At 39.0% G+C, this 21,088-nt stretch overlaps 2 protein-coding genes across 6 annotated transcripts in view; both read right to left on the minus strand.

The window, feature by feature from the left end:
- Positions 1 to 8,010, minus strand: part of LOC122073781 (DEAD-box ATP-dependent RNA helicase 39) — a 9,890-nt gene extending 1,880 nt beyond the window's left edge. Inside the window, exons 1-7 of one of the 2 annotated variants that reach the window (XM_042638409.1) lie at positions 7,383 to 8,010; positions 6,412 to 6,507; positions 6,133 to 6,321; positions 4,725 to 4,865; positions 1,970 to 2,110; positions 869 to 931; positions 581 to 723 (exon numbers count right to left, since the gene is read on the minus strand). In XM_042638409.1, the coding sequence (XP_042494343.1) occupies positions 581 to 723; positions 869 to 931; positions 1,970 to 2,110; positions 4,725 to 4,865; positions 6,133 to 6,321; positions 6,412 to 6,507; positions 7,383 to 7,919 (1,310 nt within the window). In that variant the 5' untranslated portion in view covers positions 7,920 to 8,010. The remainder of the gene's footprint in view (positions 1 to 580; positions 724 to 868; positions 932 to 1,969; positions 2,111 to 4,724; positions 4,866 to 6,132; positions 6,322 to 6,411; positions 6,508 to 7,382) is intronic. The other variant, XM_042638410.1, reaches the window with a different exon arrangement.
- Positions 8,011 to 9,344: 1,334 nt separating this feature from the next.
- LOC122073783 (hypoxanthine phosphoribosyltransferase) overlaps positions 9,345 to 21,088 on the minus strand; it is a 35,993-nt gene continuing 24,249 nt past the window's right edge. Inside the window, exon 3 of one of the 4 annotated variants that reach the window (XM_042638415.1) lies at positions 9,345 to 9,638. In XM_042638415.1, coding sequence (XP_042494349.1) covers positions 9,606 to 9,638 — 33 coding nt within the window. In that variant the 3' untranslated portion in view covers positions 9,345 to 9,605. The other 3 variants (XM_042638413.1, XM_042638414.1, XM_042638412.1) reach the window with 3 other exon arrangements.

A 21,088-nucleotide genomic window follows, 5' to 3' on the forward strand; every position in this document is an offset into this window, starting at 1 on the left:
CCCAAAAAAAAAAGAAAAGGTAGAGATTTGATTGCAAGGATAAAGAAAAAACAGAGGCCAACCAAACTATAATATGCAGCTATCATGGTCATACAAAAAAAGCTGGATGCACAAGCAAAACCCCTATGCAGAATAAGTGTATTATCACTTTACCAGCTATTTAACATAGCTATTCTAACAAAACCATCACTTTGTCACTCCTTAAAAAAGAGATGGAGACAAGAAACCTCTACAAGTATCATGTACAAATAGGAGTTATATAAATGATTTACTTATACATTTTTTGGTTAACACATGGGCACAGAGAGTGCCGTATCAATTTCTCTCTTTTAAGTTTACAAGCACGTTGATATACTTCTATAGAAGAAATTGTAGAAGCCCCCCTCCCCCCCTCCCACCTATGAAAATGTTGGAGGAAATATTTTTAACAAATAATAGCACACATGATCAGATGGCCATATTAACTATTTTGATTACTAAGGGGGTGACAAGATGCTTGCAAAAGTATTTAACACCTCAAAAGAATACATGTTCATAAATAATAAAATAATAACAGCAACAGAAGCAACAAGTATCTCACCTTTGTTCTGCTGGCACCTCCCCATGGTAGTTAACAGTAAGAATTTGATTCTCACCAAGAAAATGATCCACAGCACGACTAGAATTCAAGGTGTTACAAAACACCATCACACGGTTGCCTTTAGCCAAACTTGGCTCAAGAACCTGAAACAGCACATAGCCCAAGTGAGTTACACACCTCTAGCCAAGAAGCACTAGTTGCATTGCTGTTGTAAAATTATTGTATTCCACAATGTGAATATACACATAGACTAGCAGTACTCATAATACATCCATAAACCTTCTATACATGTGAATTAAATATCCTGTGGACATGTCCATTTAATTCACCCTGAAAATCGAAGTTGCTCTCCTGCAAACCAGCATATCACCATGCCATCAGTTTATAATAGCAACGCCCACCAATATTACGAAAGCATCTGTGCTAGCATGTAATCCTAAATGTCATGCTTTTATCATCAATTGAGTCCTCAAAACTGTTAAGTACTTAATGCATAAAAATCCCTGATGTATGACATAACCTTGATTTATGCTAGTTCAATAAAACCTAGCAACCCCAACAAAAGCAACACAGTGGTGGTCAAAAAACAGCTACTGAACATCTAGGAAGAAAGTTTACAAAGTTATAGGATTGTTATCTCAACATGGATGGTCACAGAGAAACGGGTAAAGCTAGGTGTGCATCTTGTAAGGAAGTTCATACAGGAATAGAAGTTCATTCTTATGGTTCAGTTGAGGCTATGACCCACGTAAGGAATGGTCTAACACTTGGCCTGGATCACTGTTGTCTTCAGACTTCAGGTAATAGACACTTGAATTCCTGTAGCCTATTACTAATATGCATAAGATTTTTTCAGCTAAAAAGAAAAGAGTAATAAGAAGTTTGAGTAAATTAATCCACAATACATAAATGAAGTAATCACATTTGAGGTATTCACACGTGTCTCCCATAGGTGATACACTGAAGGAAAATCATTTGAGATGGTTTAGGCATGTACAATTAAGGCAATCAAATACACTAGTATGGAAGACAGGAGAAATGTACATTAAAGGAGTTGAAGAAAGAGGGCAAGGTCGAAAATGACCTGGAAGAAGTGAATTGAATGGCAAAAAAGGATTCACTTAGTCAACCCATTTAATTGTGAAGAAGCTTAGTTGATAGTAGATATAAGTGAATGAAGAGCCACGAATGAACAAATGAAATCGAGGAATCTAAAAATAAATACAAAATGCTTCTTATGTTTTTCATGATGGATCCAGTTTCCGAACAATGATTAGTTTGTGAAAATTTGTCTTTGTACAGCGACTCAACCAAGAAGAACTGAGTGGACAAGATACAAAATACAAAATACAAAATACAAAATACAAAATATTTAGGTTAAAAACAAACCTGTAGCAATGCCTCCAGCTTGTTTTCTGAACCTGAAAGTTTGATGAAATCATGCCGAGCAGATGCAACCTTCTTGTGCAATGTCGAAGTGCGTAAATGAGTTATACCTTGGAATTCCTCATCAATCAATTTTTGCACTGCCTGTAACACCTCAAAATAGTCAGAAATTTCAACTCCCTAAAAGAGGATAGATGATGCAGTTGCACGATGGATTTAGGAAAAAAAAATATTTTGATTTGATTTTCTTCTGTTTTAGAAATTACTTCTTTTTAAATTAGTTAGCTTCTAATTTTAGAATAGCTTCCTTTCAAGTAGTTTCTATTAATTGTTTGATTTTTTTCCTTTATATTGGACATGTAAACGATGGAGAAGTTCAGTTTTAGATTTTTTTGAATGAATTTGAGAATTTAGGTTTTGGTTGAAACCATGGCTGCCGACCCCTTTTTTTTCTCTCTCTGAAATCTTCTAATCTCTTCCTTTCCCTCTCCTATTTTCCTCTTTAGTTCTTCTTCTTCATCTCCATTACTTTCTTCTTTATTTATTTATTTTTTTTTTTTCAACTGCTGGATACTTGTTCTGTACCGGTTGACTTTGAAATTCTGGTCGAAGGCTCCTACCTTGAAGGCGATTCAGACCCTAGAGATCCAGCTCCAAAGCCCTCTTCAGTCTTGAGATCGAAACCAGGTTTCAGATCTGCCCTGGGAGTTGTCGCCATCATCAGTTTCAGATGCTTCCCACGTCCTTTCAGCCTGCCGATCTGACCAGATATTATGTGGATTTGGAAGAGCCTCCTCTTGTGATCCCACGCCTGAAATTTCAGACCAAACAGAGAAGATTTGAAGGAGTTCTCTCCTTTGAAGGTGTACACTACTTTACCGTTTTGTGTTCTATCGTGAAAAAGAAGAAGAAAGGTTCTCCTATGGGTTTTAAATAAACAATTGCTGTTATTACAGATAAGCCCTCTAACTTTAAGTTCTTTATTAATACACTCCCCCTTTACTAGTTTGCAGAATTACCCTTCATTCTTGGATTTTATTTCTGTTAACCCCACTACTATTTTTATTTCCAGAATTGATCCTTCTCTTTGGGATTAATTCCTGATAAGTCCTTAGTCAATTATTTCACTCTATAAAGCTCCTAAATTGTACCAGAAATTACAATATTACCCATGGTTTGTCTAGAGTGATCTATATGGTTATTTAGTGGGCCCTAAGCGATCCGATTTCAATCCTTGGAATCCGGATCCGCATCAATAGACATATCAAAACTGAGTGGACAAGATCATTAAGTACAATGAAAATCACCAAGATGCATCAAGCTTCACCTAAATTTCACCATTTTCCACCCAAAAAAAAAAATTCACCATAGGAATCATTTAATTAAGGATCCACATTTCACCACAGGGATCATTAAGTCAGTATCATAAAGCAAGAACTGGAAATATGCAATACCCCAGTAGAAGAGAAGGCTTGTTGAGGGAAATCTTTATAGATTTGGTAGCTCTATTAGCAGATTTATGCTTCATGAATGACAACAATAAGAGAGTAACATAGTCCCCATATGCCATATACCTCTAGACTGTACACAGATATCTTCACATGCTTATCCAAAGCAACAAAAAGTCCATTAAATTCCAAGTCTCGTGAAATCTACACATTTGCCTTCAAGCATTTGGTATTCTTGTAGTGATGATGAATTATATCCAGAACAATGAATGTTCTAACATTTAGTAATTCTGAGTCTTCCCCTAAAGGAATGGAATGGTGATGAATTAAATATATAGACAAAAAGCGTCTTCCTTCTTTTTTTCTGGAACAGTAGAGTAATAGAGCAATAAATCTTCAGTGGTTTTTTGGTTTCATATAATAATCCCCCATCTCATGTTTAGGATAATTGTCCTTGGTAGCACTTGGTTTCAAACAATAATCCCACATCACAAGTTTGGGTTAATTGTCCTTGGAAGCACATATGCGGTCTCTTACAGCTAGCTAAAGTCTTCCACTCAACAACCCTAAGGGAAGTTTGTGGTACACTACCCCCAGCCTACCACCCAATGTAGCATCTGAAGGACATGGTACAAAAAATATTCTACAGAATATTCTCATAACCTGAGCTACCTCCCAATGGAGAATCTGAAGAACATAACACAAAAATATTCTACAGAATACCTTCATAGAAGTATAGAACACATTATCCTTTGAGTTGAGGACTATTCCTTCTAAGCACTTCAGAGGCGTACCCCATAGGGCCCCCAGTCATCTTGGTATTCACAAAAGGTTTAATGCTTGAAACATGGATGGAGGATCAATTTATGCTCAATTTCGATGGCAAGGATCAAGGCATTCCAGCAGAGATAAAGCTTTGGTGTAGTGGCAAACCAACTAAAGAAAAGCCACCATTGCCTCTGATGTGAACCTAGCCTGATTTATACTTACATTTACATGCTAAATATCAAAATGCTAAATTAAGGAACATCATTACTCACAATAGGTGCACAAAGAAACTCAAAATGCTAGGCAATCAATAGACTGCAATATCAGTTTATCAACATAATATATCCTGAAACATAGTCTTGGTGTTGAGGCTGATCCCTTGAAAGCAGTTCAGAATGCTAAACTAAGCAACTAATTCAATAATATTGCTTCCCAACATAATTCTGAGAAGATATCAATGAATAAAATTCTACATGTGGACCGCAATAAAATTCACATCATTGACAGGAGGTACACATGCACAACAGTTCAAACCAGCATACCTTCGACATTGTTGCAGTAACCAAAACAGTTTGAAACCCTGGGCCATCAGGTTTTGATGCACGATTTTTCAGTGGTCCAAGAAATTTACGAATGTCAGGACCAAAGCCATGATCAAACATAGTGTCTGCCTCATCCAACACCTACCACAAGATCAGAATGTCATTAGTACGTAGAAGCTAGAAAAATCAAACTTAAACCTCTAGCCATGTAAAAAAAAAGAAAGATTTTATTTACATTTTGGGTGCTGGGAAAAACATTGATGCATTTGATGCATTCTATGTGCATAAGGATAGGACATTATGATCCCAATACTGTTAACATGGCTATAAACCCAGGTCCAAGCTGCGAGGTCAGTACCCTACCTCTTGGACAATGTATACACCAAATCTTTCCCAATCAAAGGATCTTAACTTCTCATCTAGAGCGAAGACATGGAAAGGAAAAGTTAAAGACTAATGAGACAATTTCCGATGAAGTATGAAAATTAATGTCCTCAATTACTTGGAAGAAACAATGATGCACTAGCACACATTCCCAAGACATTTAACACAATTGTAAGTAAGCAGCATGGGTACTGGGTATCTGACATTCGAAGTGATGAGCAAGGAGCAACAATGGATGTGATTAACATTTTAATAAAGCCAAATTTCAGAAAATTAATTGCCATCATTGCATAGGCTGAAAACCATGCTAAAATCCCACTGATATTTCATTCATAATTTCTTCTACTACTAGGGAAGTATTTGAACTGCTTCAATAGTATCATCATAATTATCCACTTCGATACGTTTTTACCGCGAAAATCAGATTAACAATTTATACAACAATGCATATATCATATATAGCGGTTAGCTGATGAATCAGAAATATGATTTCTTAACATCAATATCCCATGTCTTGTCTTGAGATTCTGTATATTCATTGGCTTCAGCAAGACATAAAGGGATTGTCGGTGCCTCGAACCAAAATCCAATCACATACACACTTCTTGCAATGTAGTGTTACCCTTGTAAGTCTCCTTGTAGCAGTCCAGAGGTGTTTCAAGGACTATTATGCTAATTTTCATATTTTCTGGATAGCTGGTATGAAGACTATAATATCACAGCGAAGCTAAAAGATAAATAAGTCATATTAGAAAGGCTGCTAGATCTATATATGGACCTGTGGTTTACACACGGAAATCTTCTATGGGATTTGCTTCCCAAGACCTAGTCGGTTGCTTTTTATCGTTGGGTTGCATATATAGAATCAAAAAACTTCATCAGTTTTGAAGGAAGAGTTTGAGATAATTCAAATGAGTTTCTTATAGACTGAAAGGTGAGCTGGTTTCTCTAAGCATCAGTTGATTCAGATCATTTCCTCACATTTATCAGTTAGAGGATAAACTAAATAATGATTAAAACTTACCAGATATTTGATCTCACCATAAACCATGTTCCCTTCCTCAATATGTTGAAGAACCCTCCCAGGAGTCCCAACAACCATGTCAATCGGAATGTTCAGAGACTCCTCTTGGGGTCTTAAACGACCACCACCACTCACCATGGTAGACCTAAATCTTGCATGATGACTTACAGACTTAGCCACACGAAACACCTATAAGATCAATAATAGTTAATCATTAGATTTGAAACCATGGGAATTGAAAAGAAGCATCAATTTGTTTTCTAGAAAAAAACTAAACACCTGCTCGCAGAGTTCCCTTGTAGGGCACAGCACAACAGCTCGAGGACGTCTGGGCTTAATAAGCATACCGGATAACGCTTCGTCCTGCCTCAATAGCTACAAAACAAAAGTCCATGTAAGTGGATTTTTACATTTTCCCTGACCTTGATAAGATAATCCTATTGAAGAACTTTGAATAATTGGCCATGTAACACATGTACTCTAATAAATGAGTTAAAACAATGAAGATTCAATAACAAATGTGGAATTCATAAACAACAAAAAACATAGAATTCAAAATTCAAATTGAATAAATATACACATGAACAACAAGATCCCTTCCAATATCATATTCAAAAAAAGAGTGAGCCGAGCTTGCCAATATTTGGATTGAGATCAGCCAGATCTATTTGGTGGTCATCCTAGTAGATGGAAGTACAAAAGTTCAATGCCCACTGTGGATCCTGTCATCTTATAGAGTGTTAAAGCTTCATGTACAGCACGCAATTACCTCATTCAATGGAATGCTAAATAAGCTAGTTCCTGGGCAGATATATATAGCAATGCAAGGACAATATGGGAGTCTATGAACATTCATGAATCCTCAATCTTGTGTAGTATCAGATTTCTAACGTATCACTGTTTTTGTTTTTATCCTCCTTAAGAAATGCCTGGCGTATAGCCCTCAATCCACAACAAAGGCAGAGGAGACCCAGTAGAATTCATCTCATAAATTCTCGAACTAGTGAACACGAAACTGAAAGTCCCGAGATAGGACATCCTGAGGGGGAAGAGCACCCCTAATTCACACTAGAAAAAGACCCAAAAAACAATAAAACGAAAATTTGCAACATTAACGAATGTCTAGCTCAAGAATCAAAACTACCAAATGATGAAAATGAATTAATTGGCAGAAAAGAAAGAAGAATGAAACAGAAGATAAAGTAGTAAATTATAATAACTGAAGCATTATAACACAATAATATGATTACCTGAACCAAGGGCAACATGTAAGCCAAAGTCTTCCCGGAGCCAGTGTGAGAACCCAAGACTACACTCATCCCCTCGAGCACGGCAGGGATCCCAAGACACTGAATTTCTGTGGGAACAGTAATACCGAGCTCTTCTACAGCAGCCATTACCTCCTCAGTTAAGCCCAATTCAAGGAAAGACGAAACAACCTTTGTGGACTGGCGCTTTTTCGATGACTTATCCTCATCCTTGTCAACAGAATCAACAGGCGGTACTCTGATTTGTGGGGTCTTTGCAGATTCCTTAAGGTGTCTATTCCTCAGTCTCTCGAGAAGGATACAATGTCTCATGGGTTGGAACACTTGGTCTGGTTCATCTATCGTTGCGGCGGTGGCGGTGGAGGTGGTGGTGGAGGAGCAAAGAGGCCTAAACCCCAGAAAAACCCTAGGTGGTGATCTTCTGGAAAGTGAGCACCTTGCTCCATTGAAGAGAGATCGGGCGAGAAGATTAGAAGAGAATGAGAGGCTTAGGAGTGTCCTTCCCGTACCTCCTCCCATGGCTGCTGGAGCTGATGAACCAGTCTCTGTACAGAGCGTACACCAATATAGGTCGTTGATAAGAAAGTGTCTCACTGCCTAGTGTTTAACCGTTAAAGTCCACTGTAGACGTGACAAACATAAACCATCACGATATTATTGCATCCAAACAAAGAAAAAAATTCTAGCCCAACTCGAGTCCTCACTCCTCACTCCCGCGTTCATCCGCATCCAAACATGCCGATTTGGGTATTTTTGGTCCAACGGTGGGGAGCATGACTTTATAACTCGATCGGACGGTAGATGTAGCTCCGATCAGATCACTAGCGCCCGAGACCGATCCAGTGGTAAAGTCTAAGAGTAAAAATGTCAAAAAAATTGGATAAATCCATCTGATCCAATCTGATCCGGATCAATCCTGGTGGAACTTATCCTGATTTATAGAACTTTGTGGGGTACTTATCCTGATTTATAGAACTTTGTGGGGTACTGTTCTACCAATTTTTTTTTTTTAAGGACTGCTCTACCATTATAAACCGCTCCATCATACGTTGTTGTAGCCTGTAATCATAGTTTTAGCTCATGGTACCGGATCATGTATGATCAGTTCGAAAATCAATATCGATACATATTGATTCAATATTGACTATTAAAACGACCTTGTAATCCTGGAGACTCAAAAGTGAGTCCACATCCTTTGCGGTCAGCGGTGAAGTGCGGTGAGTATCGAACAGCTGAAAAGAAACTCCCAGCCACCCGATACTAACCAATGCAACAGCTGCAAACGATTTTCACACTCAAAAACTTGAATTTTCTTTGTTTCATTAAGTGGTTGTCAACCATTTGCTTAGGCCCTTAAATGGGGTATATTTGGAACGCCAGTGACCCTCCCCTGGTATACTCTGTATTCCATGATTATAAACACTACCACCAAGCCGGTTTCCTCTTTGCAAGGTTTTTGTTGAAGAACCTTGCCAGGACATAGGAAGTTCTTGCAGAAATGAGATTTTCTTTAAACCTGCAGTCACTAACACCTGACTCCAATTCATGGAACCTCCAACCTCCCAACGTAATCTAATCCAATTCTGTAAAGGAATCAGGATCCATTTGCTGGCATTATCTTTCCTTCAGAGTCGGGGGCCAGGATAGAGGTTGCATAAGCTTTAGTCCCTTCTCTAGCTGGTTGTCCAACCCTATGAGGATTTTAGGCTAAGAGGTCTCTTTACATTTCTTGGAACATAAATTCCATTCCAAAATATTCTTAGGGCATACCCAATGCAAGAGGCTCCTACGAATGCGGGTTCTAGGGAGGGTCATAGTTCCAAATATTTTTTCCATTAACCAATTTCTTCATTTGCTGAAAAAGACTTGATCATGTCATGATTCATATAACCAGGTGACTTTTGAGCTGGTCAAGTAAAGATACAAGAAGACAGACAATCAAGATAGAGGAAATGGCCACACAGAACAAATGGCTCCTACTATAGTGTTTGTAAAACATAGGCATTGTACGTGAAACAAAAACATAAGGAGACACATGCACCGTCGCAAAACAATAAGTGTATTCCTGGTATTGCAGCCTGACAGATCCGATCACTTTATTAAAAGAAAACAGATCCAATCACTTGTACAGTTCAGGCTGCGAGAAAAAAAAAATGTATGTTTTCTTTCTGTTGCTGCCTCGACAAATCGAGTCACTTGTATAGTTCAGGCTTCAAGATTCCAACATAAGGCAAGTTCCTATAGAGTTCAGCATAGTCCATACCATAACCGACAACAAAATCATCAGGACACTGGTAAAAGGAAAGCAGAAAACACAAAACACAAATGAGATTTTCATGTTTTTCATGAAAAGAAAGGATTCCAGAATATTTGAAAATGTGAAAGATGGCACCAAGGTGTAAGTAAAAGGACTTCAAAAAAAAATTAGATCATATAATATCCCCACTTAAAATTACCTTTACCCTACATTTTCACGTCATCATCGTTGCTCAACCTTCCCAATTCAATTAGATAAATTATGATTCCAGAACAAAAACAGTATTGTGGTTGTATATCATGGTTGATATTTGGTATCCAACAGGTTTCATCAACAGTTTGGTTTACCAAGGTAACTCGTCACTTGTTCAAGCCAGTTTTCTGTAAAATCTAGGGATCATATTTACAGATATTTAACAAGTTCCAAACTTCCAATTATATTACATGTACAAGTTTTTTCAGCAATTGCCCACAATAAAAATGGTTTTTAATTGCAATAAAACTGCTTTGGGCTGTAAAATAAATTTCTCAGATCTAGGCTTGCATCATGCTTCTTCAACTCAAAGGGTTTATAATAGGTTAAAGTTAGTATGTACACTGTACAAGCTTAACAACATGGAGAAATCACAGAAAACTAACCACCAAAGGAAAGGACTCTGCACAGGAAATTCAAGCTAGTACAGCACCACATATGACTCAACTTCTCTGCGTCTGTTCAAGGTCTTCTAGCTAGACAAATCTAGGTTTTGTCCCAATCCCAAGTATATAACCTACACAGACACACTGAGCTTTTGGATCCAGGCTTAAACTTCTCTGAGGCATAATTAATACTCATGAAAAATCACAATTCCAACTGAACTGAACTGGGAGAAAAAAATAATGAGAATACATATAACTGAAAAGCATAAAATTATTTATGAAACTTATACACAGCTAGGATTTGCCCCACCAAAGTATTTACCCAAGACTCAAAAAGCCAGGCCCTTTGGCTTCCAAGGCTCATGTCTCATCCAGTAGATTGTAGAGACATTGTCTCTGATAGTATCATTTTTTTAAGACAAGACTGGGAGCAAACTGATGAATAGCCTGTCAATCCGGTTTTGACCAAACAAACGGAGGTTCCAGGAAAAGAAGAAAAAATAATTATAAATTAAAAAATAAAATAAGCCGACTGCCCAGTTAGATTCCAGTTTTGAGAAAGGCACTTCTGAGTGTGGACTGCAGTCACTGCACTGAAAAAAGGGACAGTTCGGTTGACCCATTCCACTGTCTGTTTGTCCTGTTTAACAACTATGGATGTTATAGTAGAAAACTATAGTTGCAACTGATTGCAGATTCACAATTGAAATGCATAAAACTATTCAAGAAACTTATTCACTCACGTTAGACTTCTGGAAGTGTTAGAAACAGAGTTACACACTAACATTACATCCAGGACCTTAAACATGGCATTATGGAAATATTTGAAAAATGCTATATTGCTATTTAACATCTACATGGGGAGAGAACAAGTCCATTAGGATGCTTCTCTTGTGGGTACCAATGCTTGATAAACTTTTCATCCATGATCTTTAAAATGAAGAGACTTCAACTTAGCTAACAGATATTTTCTCTGGAAAAAGGAAGAGTTACTTGACAATGTCTCTCCAAAAAGGAAGAGCAATCACTTGCCAAATTTCTCTGCAAAAAGGAAGATGAATCATTCAAACATCTGCTCGTTTTCTGTGATGTGGCTAAAGAATTGGACTTATTTCCGTTGTTTATTTGAGGTTGCACTACAACAACTCCCCCAGACATATGGGAGATAAAGAATCCTTTGGAAAATGTTCCCTTAAGCTGTGCTTCATGAATCATTCAAACATCTGCTCGTTTTCTGTGATGTGGCTAAAGAATTGGACTTATTTCCGTTGTTTATTTGAGGTTGCACTACAACAACTCCCCCAGACATATGGGAGATAAAGAATCCTTTGGAAAATGTTCCCTTAAGCTGTGCTTTATGAATCATGACTGAATACGAATAGAAGAATATTTGAGGAGGAGAATTGGAAGGACAATAACAAAGTGAGAAATTCCCTGTGCTTGGTAATGGTTCCTATTGAAGGACTAGGCAGCTGCAAGGAAAGAGCCTTTTGGTGTTCAGGATTCCAGATTTTGAGAAAATTTGGTAATTGTGGGACAATTAGCTCCTTTTCCTTTTTCCTTATCTAGCTCCTCTTGCTTTTTCCCTATCTTCCTGTTTGTCACCACTTTTATATACTATAAAGCTTCTTCATGCACAAATTCTGAAAAAAGCTTTTGTTGAGACTGACATTAGCGCTAGTTCCTTGGACCGATAGGGTCAATTCTGTCCTATCGGCCCAGTACTTTTAGTTAGGGTTACTTCTTTATGTCTTGGGGGTATTCTTGTATTTTCATTCTTATGAAAGAATATTAAGGTTAGGGAAAACCTGCGATCAAACCATTCTGGTAAGATCGCAGGTCTCTTCTCATCTTTTGGGGAGTCTACTTCGGTTGTACCTCTCTCTTCTCTCTTTTCTTCTTTCTTTCTTTTTCTTTTGGTTTGATTACAAGGTATCTGGGATTGTAACATGGTATCAGAGCCTCTATAATCAAATCAAGCTTTTCAAAATCTTCCCTGCTGATCTCGGTTTTGCGCTGAAATCTTCTGGTGTGTAGCCACCTATTGCTACATCTACCATGGATTAAATCACATGGAGTGATTTATTTGGTGTATGGATTGTGCTCTATTGGTACTATGCTGAAGATTTAAAAAACTTGAACCGCAGCCATCTTCTTCTTTTTTTTTTATCAAACCCGGGTCTCTTGGGTGAAAGCCAGATATCTAATCCTGTGGTTCAGGTTGGTTTGCTATTTTTCTTGGTAGTTTTTGGGTGAAAGCCAAATATCGGACTCTATTTGTCTACTTTATTTTTGGGTAAAGTATTTTTGGGTGAAAGCCAGATATCCGCGACTCTATTTGTCTACTTTATTTTTGGTTCTCATATTTTTGGGTGAAAGCCAGATATCCGCGACTCTATTTGTCTACTTTATTTTTGGTTCTCATGGCTGAGACCAAGTCTACTACCTCTGTGACTACTGCATCTGCCTCGAACAATGTCAATGTCCAAATTACTTCTATTAAGCTCAAGGGAAGCTCGAATTACCTACTTTGAGCTCAATCTGTGAAGGTTTACCATATGGCCAAGGATAAACTTAAGTATACTACTTATGATTCTCCTTCATCATCTGACAAGGGTTATGATGAATGGATGATGGAGAATGCTTCAATTTTAATCTGGTTGTGGAATAGTATGGAACCAGATGTCGCTGCCAATGTCATTTTTCACTCTACTGTAAAGGGAGTATGGGACGATTTGAAGGAAACTTACTCTCAAGAAAAGAACATGACCCGTATTTATGATATCTATGAGAAGTTGTTCCAGTTTCGCCAGTCTGACAGATCTCTTTCGGAGTATTATAGTACTTTCAGGGGAATAGTTGAAGAACTTAATGTTTTCCAGCCGTTGACCACAGACATTGACAAATTGAAGGCTCAGCGGAATGAGTTTTTCATTTCCAATTTTTTGGTTGGTTTGAATAATGATTTGAAGGCAGTGAAGGGCCATTTACTTGCAGGCGATACTGTTCCTACTCTGAATGACACTTTTTCGCAACTGCAGCGTATCACTTCATCAACTAAATCTGATCAGTCTTCTAAAGACAATTCTGCCTTCCTTACTAACCGTGGACGTGGTCGCGGTTGTTCGCTGGTCGTGGATCGGCTGGTCAGGGTTCTACTGGATAGCCTTTTGATCGTGCAACCCACCAGTGCACTTATTGCAGGAAGCCCAACCATACTATAGGGACTTGCTAGGCAAAGTATGGCAAGCCACAGTGGGCAACCCAGTTAGTCAATCATGCAGTGTCAGATGATGGCACTGACACAGTGTCTTCCGTTGATGCTAAACCAAGACCTTCTTCAGGAGATTCATCTACCAGTCTGCGCGATGACATCAATCAGTTGCTCTGGCGCTTGCACACTCTCGAGGCATCTTCTAATACATCTAATGGTGGGTCTACATCCGCTACCACCTTAGCTTATGCAGGTACCTCAGCCCTTCTTACCACTACCTCTACCCCCTGGATCATTGATTCAGGTGCTTCTACCCATATGACTGGTAAGTCATCACTTTTTAAAACATTTTCTTCTAGTACCAGTTCTACATCTGTTATTCTTGCCAACGGTGCCTCTACACCTGTTCTCGGTCATGGTACTATATCACCCACATCCTCATTGAATTTATCTTCTGTGTTATATGTTCCACAATTCCCATTAAGTCTTCTTTCTGTGAGCCAGTTAACTAGCTCATTAAATTGCTCAATAACCTTCTTTCCCTCTTACTGTATTTTTCAGGATCTTCACATGAGAAAGATGATTGGTGGAGGGCGTGAAAAATATGGTTTATATTATCTCAACTATGGTTCTCCTATATCTTTTGTTGCTGCTACTGCTGTTGGAGATGTGGCTCCTTTCCAATGGCACTGTCGTTTAGGACATTTATCTTTAGCTAGGTTGAAACTTTTATTTCCTAGTTTTAAGTATGTGATTAGGTTAGAATGTGAGGCCTATGAGTTAGGAAAACATCACCGTGTGTCTTTCCCATCTTGCTCTGTCTCATAGCCCGTCTTTATTTTCCTTAGTCCATTCTGATGTATGGGGTCCTTGAAGAGTTAGTAATAGATTTGGTTTTCGTTTTTTGGTGACTTTTATGGATGATCATTCTCGCCTTATATGGCTTTACATGCTATAGGACAGATCTGAATTTTTATCTGTGTTTCAGCAATTCTATAATGAAATAAAAACTCAGTTTGACATTTTGATTGAGATTCTTCGTTCTGATAATGCTTTAGAATATGCTCAAATTGATATTTCTAATTTTTTTGCCAACCGTGGGATGATACACTAAACCAGTTGCGCCTATACCCCACAGCAAAATGGGATAGCAGAGCGCAAGAACCGGCATCTACTCGAGGTAGCCCATGCTATTATGATTCATATGCATGTTCCTAAACATTTTTTGTGTGATGGGGTTTTAACTGCATGTCACTTGATTAATCGCATGCCATCTTCAGTGCTTTCAGATAGGTCCCCTTTTCTGTTATGTTCCCTACTTTGCCAAGTTTTCCTATTCCTCCCCGAGTCTTTAGCTGTGTGTTTTGTCCATAATTTGCATGTGCAAGTAGATAAACTGTCTCATAGGTCTACTAAGTGCATTTTTTTTGGGTTATTCACGTACTCAGAAAGGGTATAAGTGCTATGACCCTATTACCCACAGGAACATTGTTAGTGCCGATGTGACCTTCTTTGAAGGCACATCATTATTTTCTCCTCAGGTGTCTCAATCTGGTATGGAGTGGACTTCTCCATCTCCTCCACCCATTCCATCTCTCATTCCCTTCCTTGATGTGCCCAGTGCCAGTGACTCACCTCCTCTACAAGTTTATCAGCGTCAGAAGAAGGTTGGACAACCGAGTGGAGAAACCAATACTCTAGATGATTCACTTCCTCCACTGCCACCTTTCTCTGGTGAATCTCCTCCTCCTTCTCCGCTTGATGACTTACCAATTGCTTAAAGGAAAGGTACACGTTCTTGCACTCAAAAATCTATTGTTGTGTATCCCATTGATAACTTTGTTTTCTTATCTCATCTTCCCTCTCCCGTCCATGGTCTTGCCTTGTGATGAGCACATTTATGTGTGAAATCTAGGGTAGTAAAACATGTATTTTACATATTTAGAATGGAGCTACCTTGGGTTTTACTCTCTTTTTGCAGGTTTTATATTTTCAAGGCCTTAAGGACTATCGGGCGCTATATCTTCAATTTTACACGTAAAGAGGTCCTATTTCTTTTCGTGGTTGCGAAGAGGACAAAATTCTGACCAAGATGGACGTGTTCAATTAAAAGTACACATTTGTTTGGTCACCCGTACAAATGATTATTCTTTTCGGACCAGAAAAAGAATAATGGATTAGAACTAAACCGAGATGCAGAACCAGCCCATTTGCAGTTGTCCCAGAGGTACAAGAAATATTCCAAATGCCAACAAGGATCGATGGACCACATCCTTAAGTGATTGAAGATTTGTTTTTGGTAACAACAACTACCTAGCGTAGTTGGTGAGCTATGGTGTACAAAATTCCCTTGCTCACCAAGAGGTCTCAAGTTCGAATCTTATGGTTGTTTTTTTTTAGAGAATTTTGTTGAAGATTTTCTGCTTTTCACTCACTTAAAGCACTAAGGGCATGGAGGGGCTTTCCACATCAAATTAGAAGCAAGCAAAATTGTGGAAGCAAGAAGAGAAGAAAAAAAAAGGAAAGAAAAAAAAAAGGGAGAAATAAAGATTGTCCCTTCTCTCTCCTCCACATCATCACCAAAAGATTGTCCAAATCACACAAAACAAGAAGGAAAATCGTCCCTTGGAGGGAGAAAAAGAAGAGAAATAAATTAGAAAAAAAAAAGGAAAGAAAATAAGCAAACAAATTATAGGAAATTTCTCAAAATTTATTTCTCTCTTCTCTCTCCTCCACCATAGCACTTTTGGTCTCAAAAGATCTCACAATCAATTGTGGGTTTCTCCCTTTTAGGAAAGAGAAATTTGTTACCCTACCTCCCCATTCCCTATAAATACAACTCATGTAAGAGGAGGGGAGACAATTCATTCTTCTTCTAATTTTTTTTAGTTGCTCTCTCTTTCTCTTGCTCTCTCTTTAGTTTTAGTTCTTCTTTATCTTTTCTTTAATCACTTTTGTAATAGCTTTTTTTATTTCAATTAATGCAAGCACTCTTTTATTTTTATTCAGCCCTTTTATGTTTATGATTTATGCAATTGAGTTGTAATTTTTTAAGTTATAGCTCTAGGCTTAGATCTAGGTGACAAGATCACGAGCCGTGGAGCAATTTTTTTTTTAAAGATTTGTTTTCTCTAGTACTAGAAATTTCAGATTTGGTTTATTCCAGATCTGGTTTTTAGTACTGGTAGTATCTCAAATCGATCAAGTTTTCAGTTCGAGGGTTGAAGTTCAAGTAAGTAGGTTCCTTTAATAGTCTTCTCTCCCCCCTCTCATTCCCTCTTCTGACTACCTTTTCTTTCTTAATTTAGGATTTTTATTTTCAGTCATTACATTATTGCTATCCCTCTCCCCCAAGGTTCATGGCTAGTGTATGTGTTGGCTTTGCCCCTCCTAGCCATAGAACCATCAATTTATTGCTTTTATTTTAATTGTCTCCCTTTCCCTAAAGCCAAGTAGAGTAACCCTTGTAAGAGTGACTCTCTAGTCAAGTAGGGAAGCTCATATTATGATGCATCCCTCGGGCTAAGTAGAGAAACCTACTTGTGAGTCTCTCTCTAGCTTTATCCCCTTTCTTTTACTTTATTTTGATTTCAGCATTTTTTCCTTTATTTTTTTTTAATTATGTGGGTAGTTTATTTTCAGTTATTTATTTATTTAATTTAAATTGCGTGGCTTGCGTCTTTAAATTCTTAGATGACGAATGGTTAGGACGTTATTTTAGATACATATGTTTAGGACGGTAATTAGAATTAGATCACAACCATTAATCGGTTCACTTTCACATTATCAAAAGAAATAAAACATAAAGTGGTTGCTCTCCCTATGTTCGACCTGTAGCTACATTGATCTGTATGCTTGCGGTTACATTTTAAATCTCAAATAGGTAAACCCTAGTAACATTACATAGGTGACCTATTCTTTCCTTTTGTTTGCTGTGGATCAGTGTCTCTTTAGTGATCTTTGAGGCGGGGTGGACATTCGCCTGATAGCCTTCTTCTGAAGTCTTTGGGAGGTAGATTCTTGGGAATGGGGTGGTGCCACCTATGCATACCTTTTGTGGACCCTGGACCTGTTATCATATGGAGACCGAGGTCTCAAGGGAGCAGGATACATCCTCCAGGTAATTTCTCATCCTTGTACTCATTTCTTTTCATTTAGTTGCATTTCCTCAATTTGATTTTTCAAATCAACCCTGGTGCTATGAGCATCTGGAGATTATAGCTCCCATACTGAAGGATCCTCGAGCATCACCCTTTCCCATAGCCACGAGATGGGGAAATAGTCAAGTACTGTGAGGGTAGCGGTCGTAAGATGCATAATGCATTCCTCCCGTGTGGGTGGGAAAGGCTTGCATCGATTCCATCCTCTCTCCTTTATTTCTCTTCTATGAGGGAGAGGTGTGTCGTGTATGCTTACCCTACAAGCCCCGCACTACCATATCGCCACTCAAAGATATGTGGAGGCCTATTTTGTAAGAGTGTAAAGTTCGTCATTCAAGATGGGGATTTGATGATGGTCCAATACAGGGATCGGGATCATACAAATGGGTTTGGAGTTACCACCTAGAATTATGGGCCTAGGACCTGGGGGTGGGCCCAATTCCTGAGAAAAGGGCCCAATAATTGGTCTAGCTCAGGGAATTAGGGTAAGTGTCAGGTTATATAATTGGGAAGGTGTTAGGTACCCAATCTATCCAGTTCAACCGATCTTCCTACTAGATGCTTAAGAACGAACATTTTCCATAATTATTCTTATTCCACATGTATGGCTAAGTTATCACTTATATATACATTGACCAAATTTAAATAACTATATACACTAAAATATAGTCGATATAAGGTCTACATGATGAAGATTAGGTTGAGAAAATATACCTGAACTTAACCCCTGTTTCGAGTTAAGAGGGGTGGGCCCCTGATTAATACCGGCTCGTACTATCTTTCGGATTCTCCTGACTCAGGGGAAGATGGTCTTGAACTTTAAATTATTTTCATGAGAGATGTTAACTATGATGATATTCGGACAGAATTTTGGCTAGGAACGGTTACTTTCAATTTCTGAATTTGGCTTTGGACAGGGCTTCGGCTAGGGAAGGCTATTTCTAGGCTTAGGATGAGGTGGCACTCCGATAGAGCTTCCGCTAGGGATAGGCTATTTCTAGGCTTAGGATGAGGTGGCACTCCGATAGAGCTTCCGCTAGGGATAGGCTATAGGAGGGCTAGGCTGAGGTGGCACTCCTACAGAGCTTCCGCTGTGGATAAGCTATGGGAGGGCTAGGCTAAGGTGGCACACCAGCAGAGCTTCCACTGGGAATGGTTATTTATAGAAAGATTTCATGAGCACTAGGATAGAGCTTTTGCTAGGAATGACTATTTTTGGAAAGAAATGGATTAACCTAAAAATGGATTAAAGATCCCTAAAGCCCCAAAGAACACTTTGAAGAATTGAACAGAACTTCGGATCTTGACAAAGATCTCTTCGTAGACCCGAAGAACCTCAAGGGGGAAGGGATTTCTACTTCTGGTAAAAACCAAGAACACTCAAAGGAGGGAGGCTAAGAACATACTATTTTTAGTAAAAAATATATTGGACTAAAAACTTGGATTGAAGATCTTCAAAGTCTGAAAGAACACTTTGAAGATTTGAACAAGATTTCAGATCTTGGCGAAGATCGCTCTGAAGATCCGAAGAAACTCAAAGGGGGAGGGGAGGAGGAGAGAGGGTAAAGCTTCACTCTCTAAGGGTGGTTGTGATCTTAGTGTTGGGGTGTAAAATCCAAAGGAGGGGGTATTTATAGGATTTCTGAGCTAATAGGGAGGAGAGAGAATTTTTAACCAATGGGTAAAATAGGATTTTTGGACTAATAAGAGGAGAGAGAACTTTTAGCCAATGGGGTTTTTGGACTAATAGGAGGAGAGAGAACTTTTAGCCAATGGGGGTGGTTTTTGGACTAATAGGAGGTTACGATGTAGGGTACGCTAGTACAGTAGTGCATACACGAAAATGGGTGAAGAGAAAATTTTTTTCACTTGTCAGTCTAGTGGAATGTAAATCTCGGCCACTGACAATGGCACAATGGTTGGGTTGAAGTGCACGGGGTATGACCAATACGGATGTACGGGAGGGCTAGCATGGTGGAAGGATGGGCAGGCACAGTGCACGGGCTGGCCTACAGCTGTGCGTGGGTAGGCCAGCAAGTACACGGGCAGGCCAGTGAGTGCACAAGGTGTGCAGCATAGAATGTGCACAGCAGCAAGCGGGGGTATGTGCAGCAGTAGTTGGGGGCACGTGTAGCAGTAGGGAGGGGCACGAGCAACAGTAGGTGGGGGCATGCACTGGGCTATACATGGGGCTACTGACTGGCAAGCCAGTGCATGTAGCATTCTAGCGGGTAGGCCTGCTGGATAGCACGCGCAGCGTACGTATGAAAATGGAATGTTTGGGTGACGATTGCGGGAGATCCAATGTCTGATTTTGACGTGCCATATATCATCAGAATCGTATTTATGAGTACTGTCCATCCGTATGGTCATCTTGATTGGATTCCTTTATATTTAAAAAGTCAAAATTGGACCCTCTTCTCCCCGTGTGGGGGTTTCCAGGGTTTTCAAGTAGGGGATGAATTTGGGGTGTTTGGGTAGGTGGCAAATTTTTTTAGGTTTCCAGTAGGCTTGCAAGTGTGCGTGATATATGTATGGGAAAATGTAATTTTTTGGGGACAATTGCGGGAGATCCGATAGTCCAATTTTGAATGCCATATGTCATCAGAATCGTATTTTCGAGTACTATCCATCTGTATGGTCAACTTAATTCTTTCTTGCATGGGGTTTCTAAGGTTTTTAGGTAGGGGATGTTTTTAGGTTTTCTTAGTCAATCATCATCTCTGTTGATAGGAAGTCGAAAGTAGGATGTCACGTCCAAGATTCGCATCTCATCATAGCCAGAGGAGGGTGATAAAATTGGGTGTCTACAAAATGCCCCTCTTTGGCTGAGGCCTATGCCAATGGCCGAAGGGCAAAGAAAAGAAGACCACATTTTGTCACCCGGAGCATGTACTAACGTCATCTTACTTATTACTGACGGAGTTAAATAATGCAATAGATAATATCTCTCAATTACTTCAGAGTTTTAGGACTTACCTGGGCTGTCCTAAAAGGTAGGAAAGAAATTCGCTGCTCTTCCAATCCTAGAAAAGATGTTAGTACTTTGATATTTGACTTTTCCTTGTCTAGGCTTAACATGTGCCAGTTCAAGGAATTTCGTCCCCAGGTTGGATTTTTCGAACCAATCTAGACTATTTGGGACCGATGGTTACAATAGAGGAATTTGCTGCTCTTCTAATCTTGTGATAGGAAAAAACATTTGATTCTTGGATTTTCCTTAACTAGGCTTCGCATGTGCCAGGTCAGGGAATTTGGTCTATGAGATCGGGTCACTCAAAGCTGATACAAAGAGATTGAGCCACCTGGGGCCGAGTAAATGCAATTGGGCCACCTGAGGCCAGGTCCATAAAATTGGGCCACCTAAGGCCAGGTAAATGCAATTGGGCCGTTGGGCCACCTGGGGCCGGGTTAATGAA

This window comes from Macadamia integrifolia, chromosome 3 (assembly GCF_013358625.1).
Source record: "Macadamia integrifolia cultivar HAES 741 chromosome 3, SCU_Mint_v3, whole genome shotgun sequence".
NCBI lineage: Eukaryota > Viridiplantae > Streptophyta > Magnoliopsida > Proteales > Proteaceae > Macadamia > Macadamia integrifolia.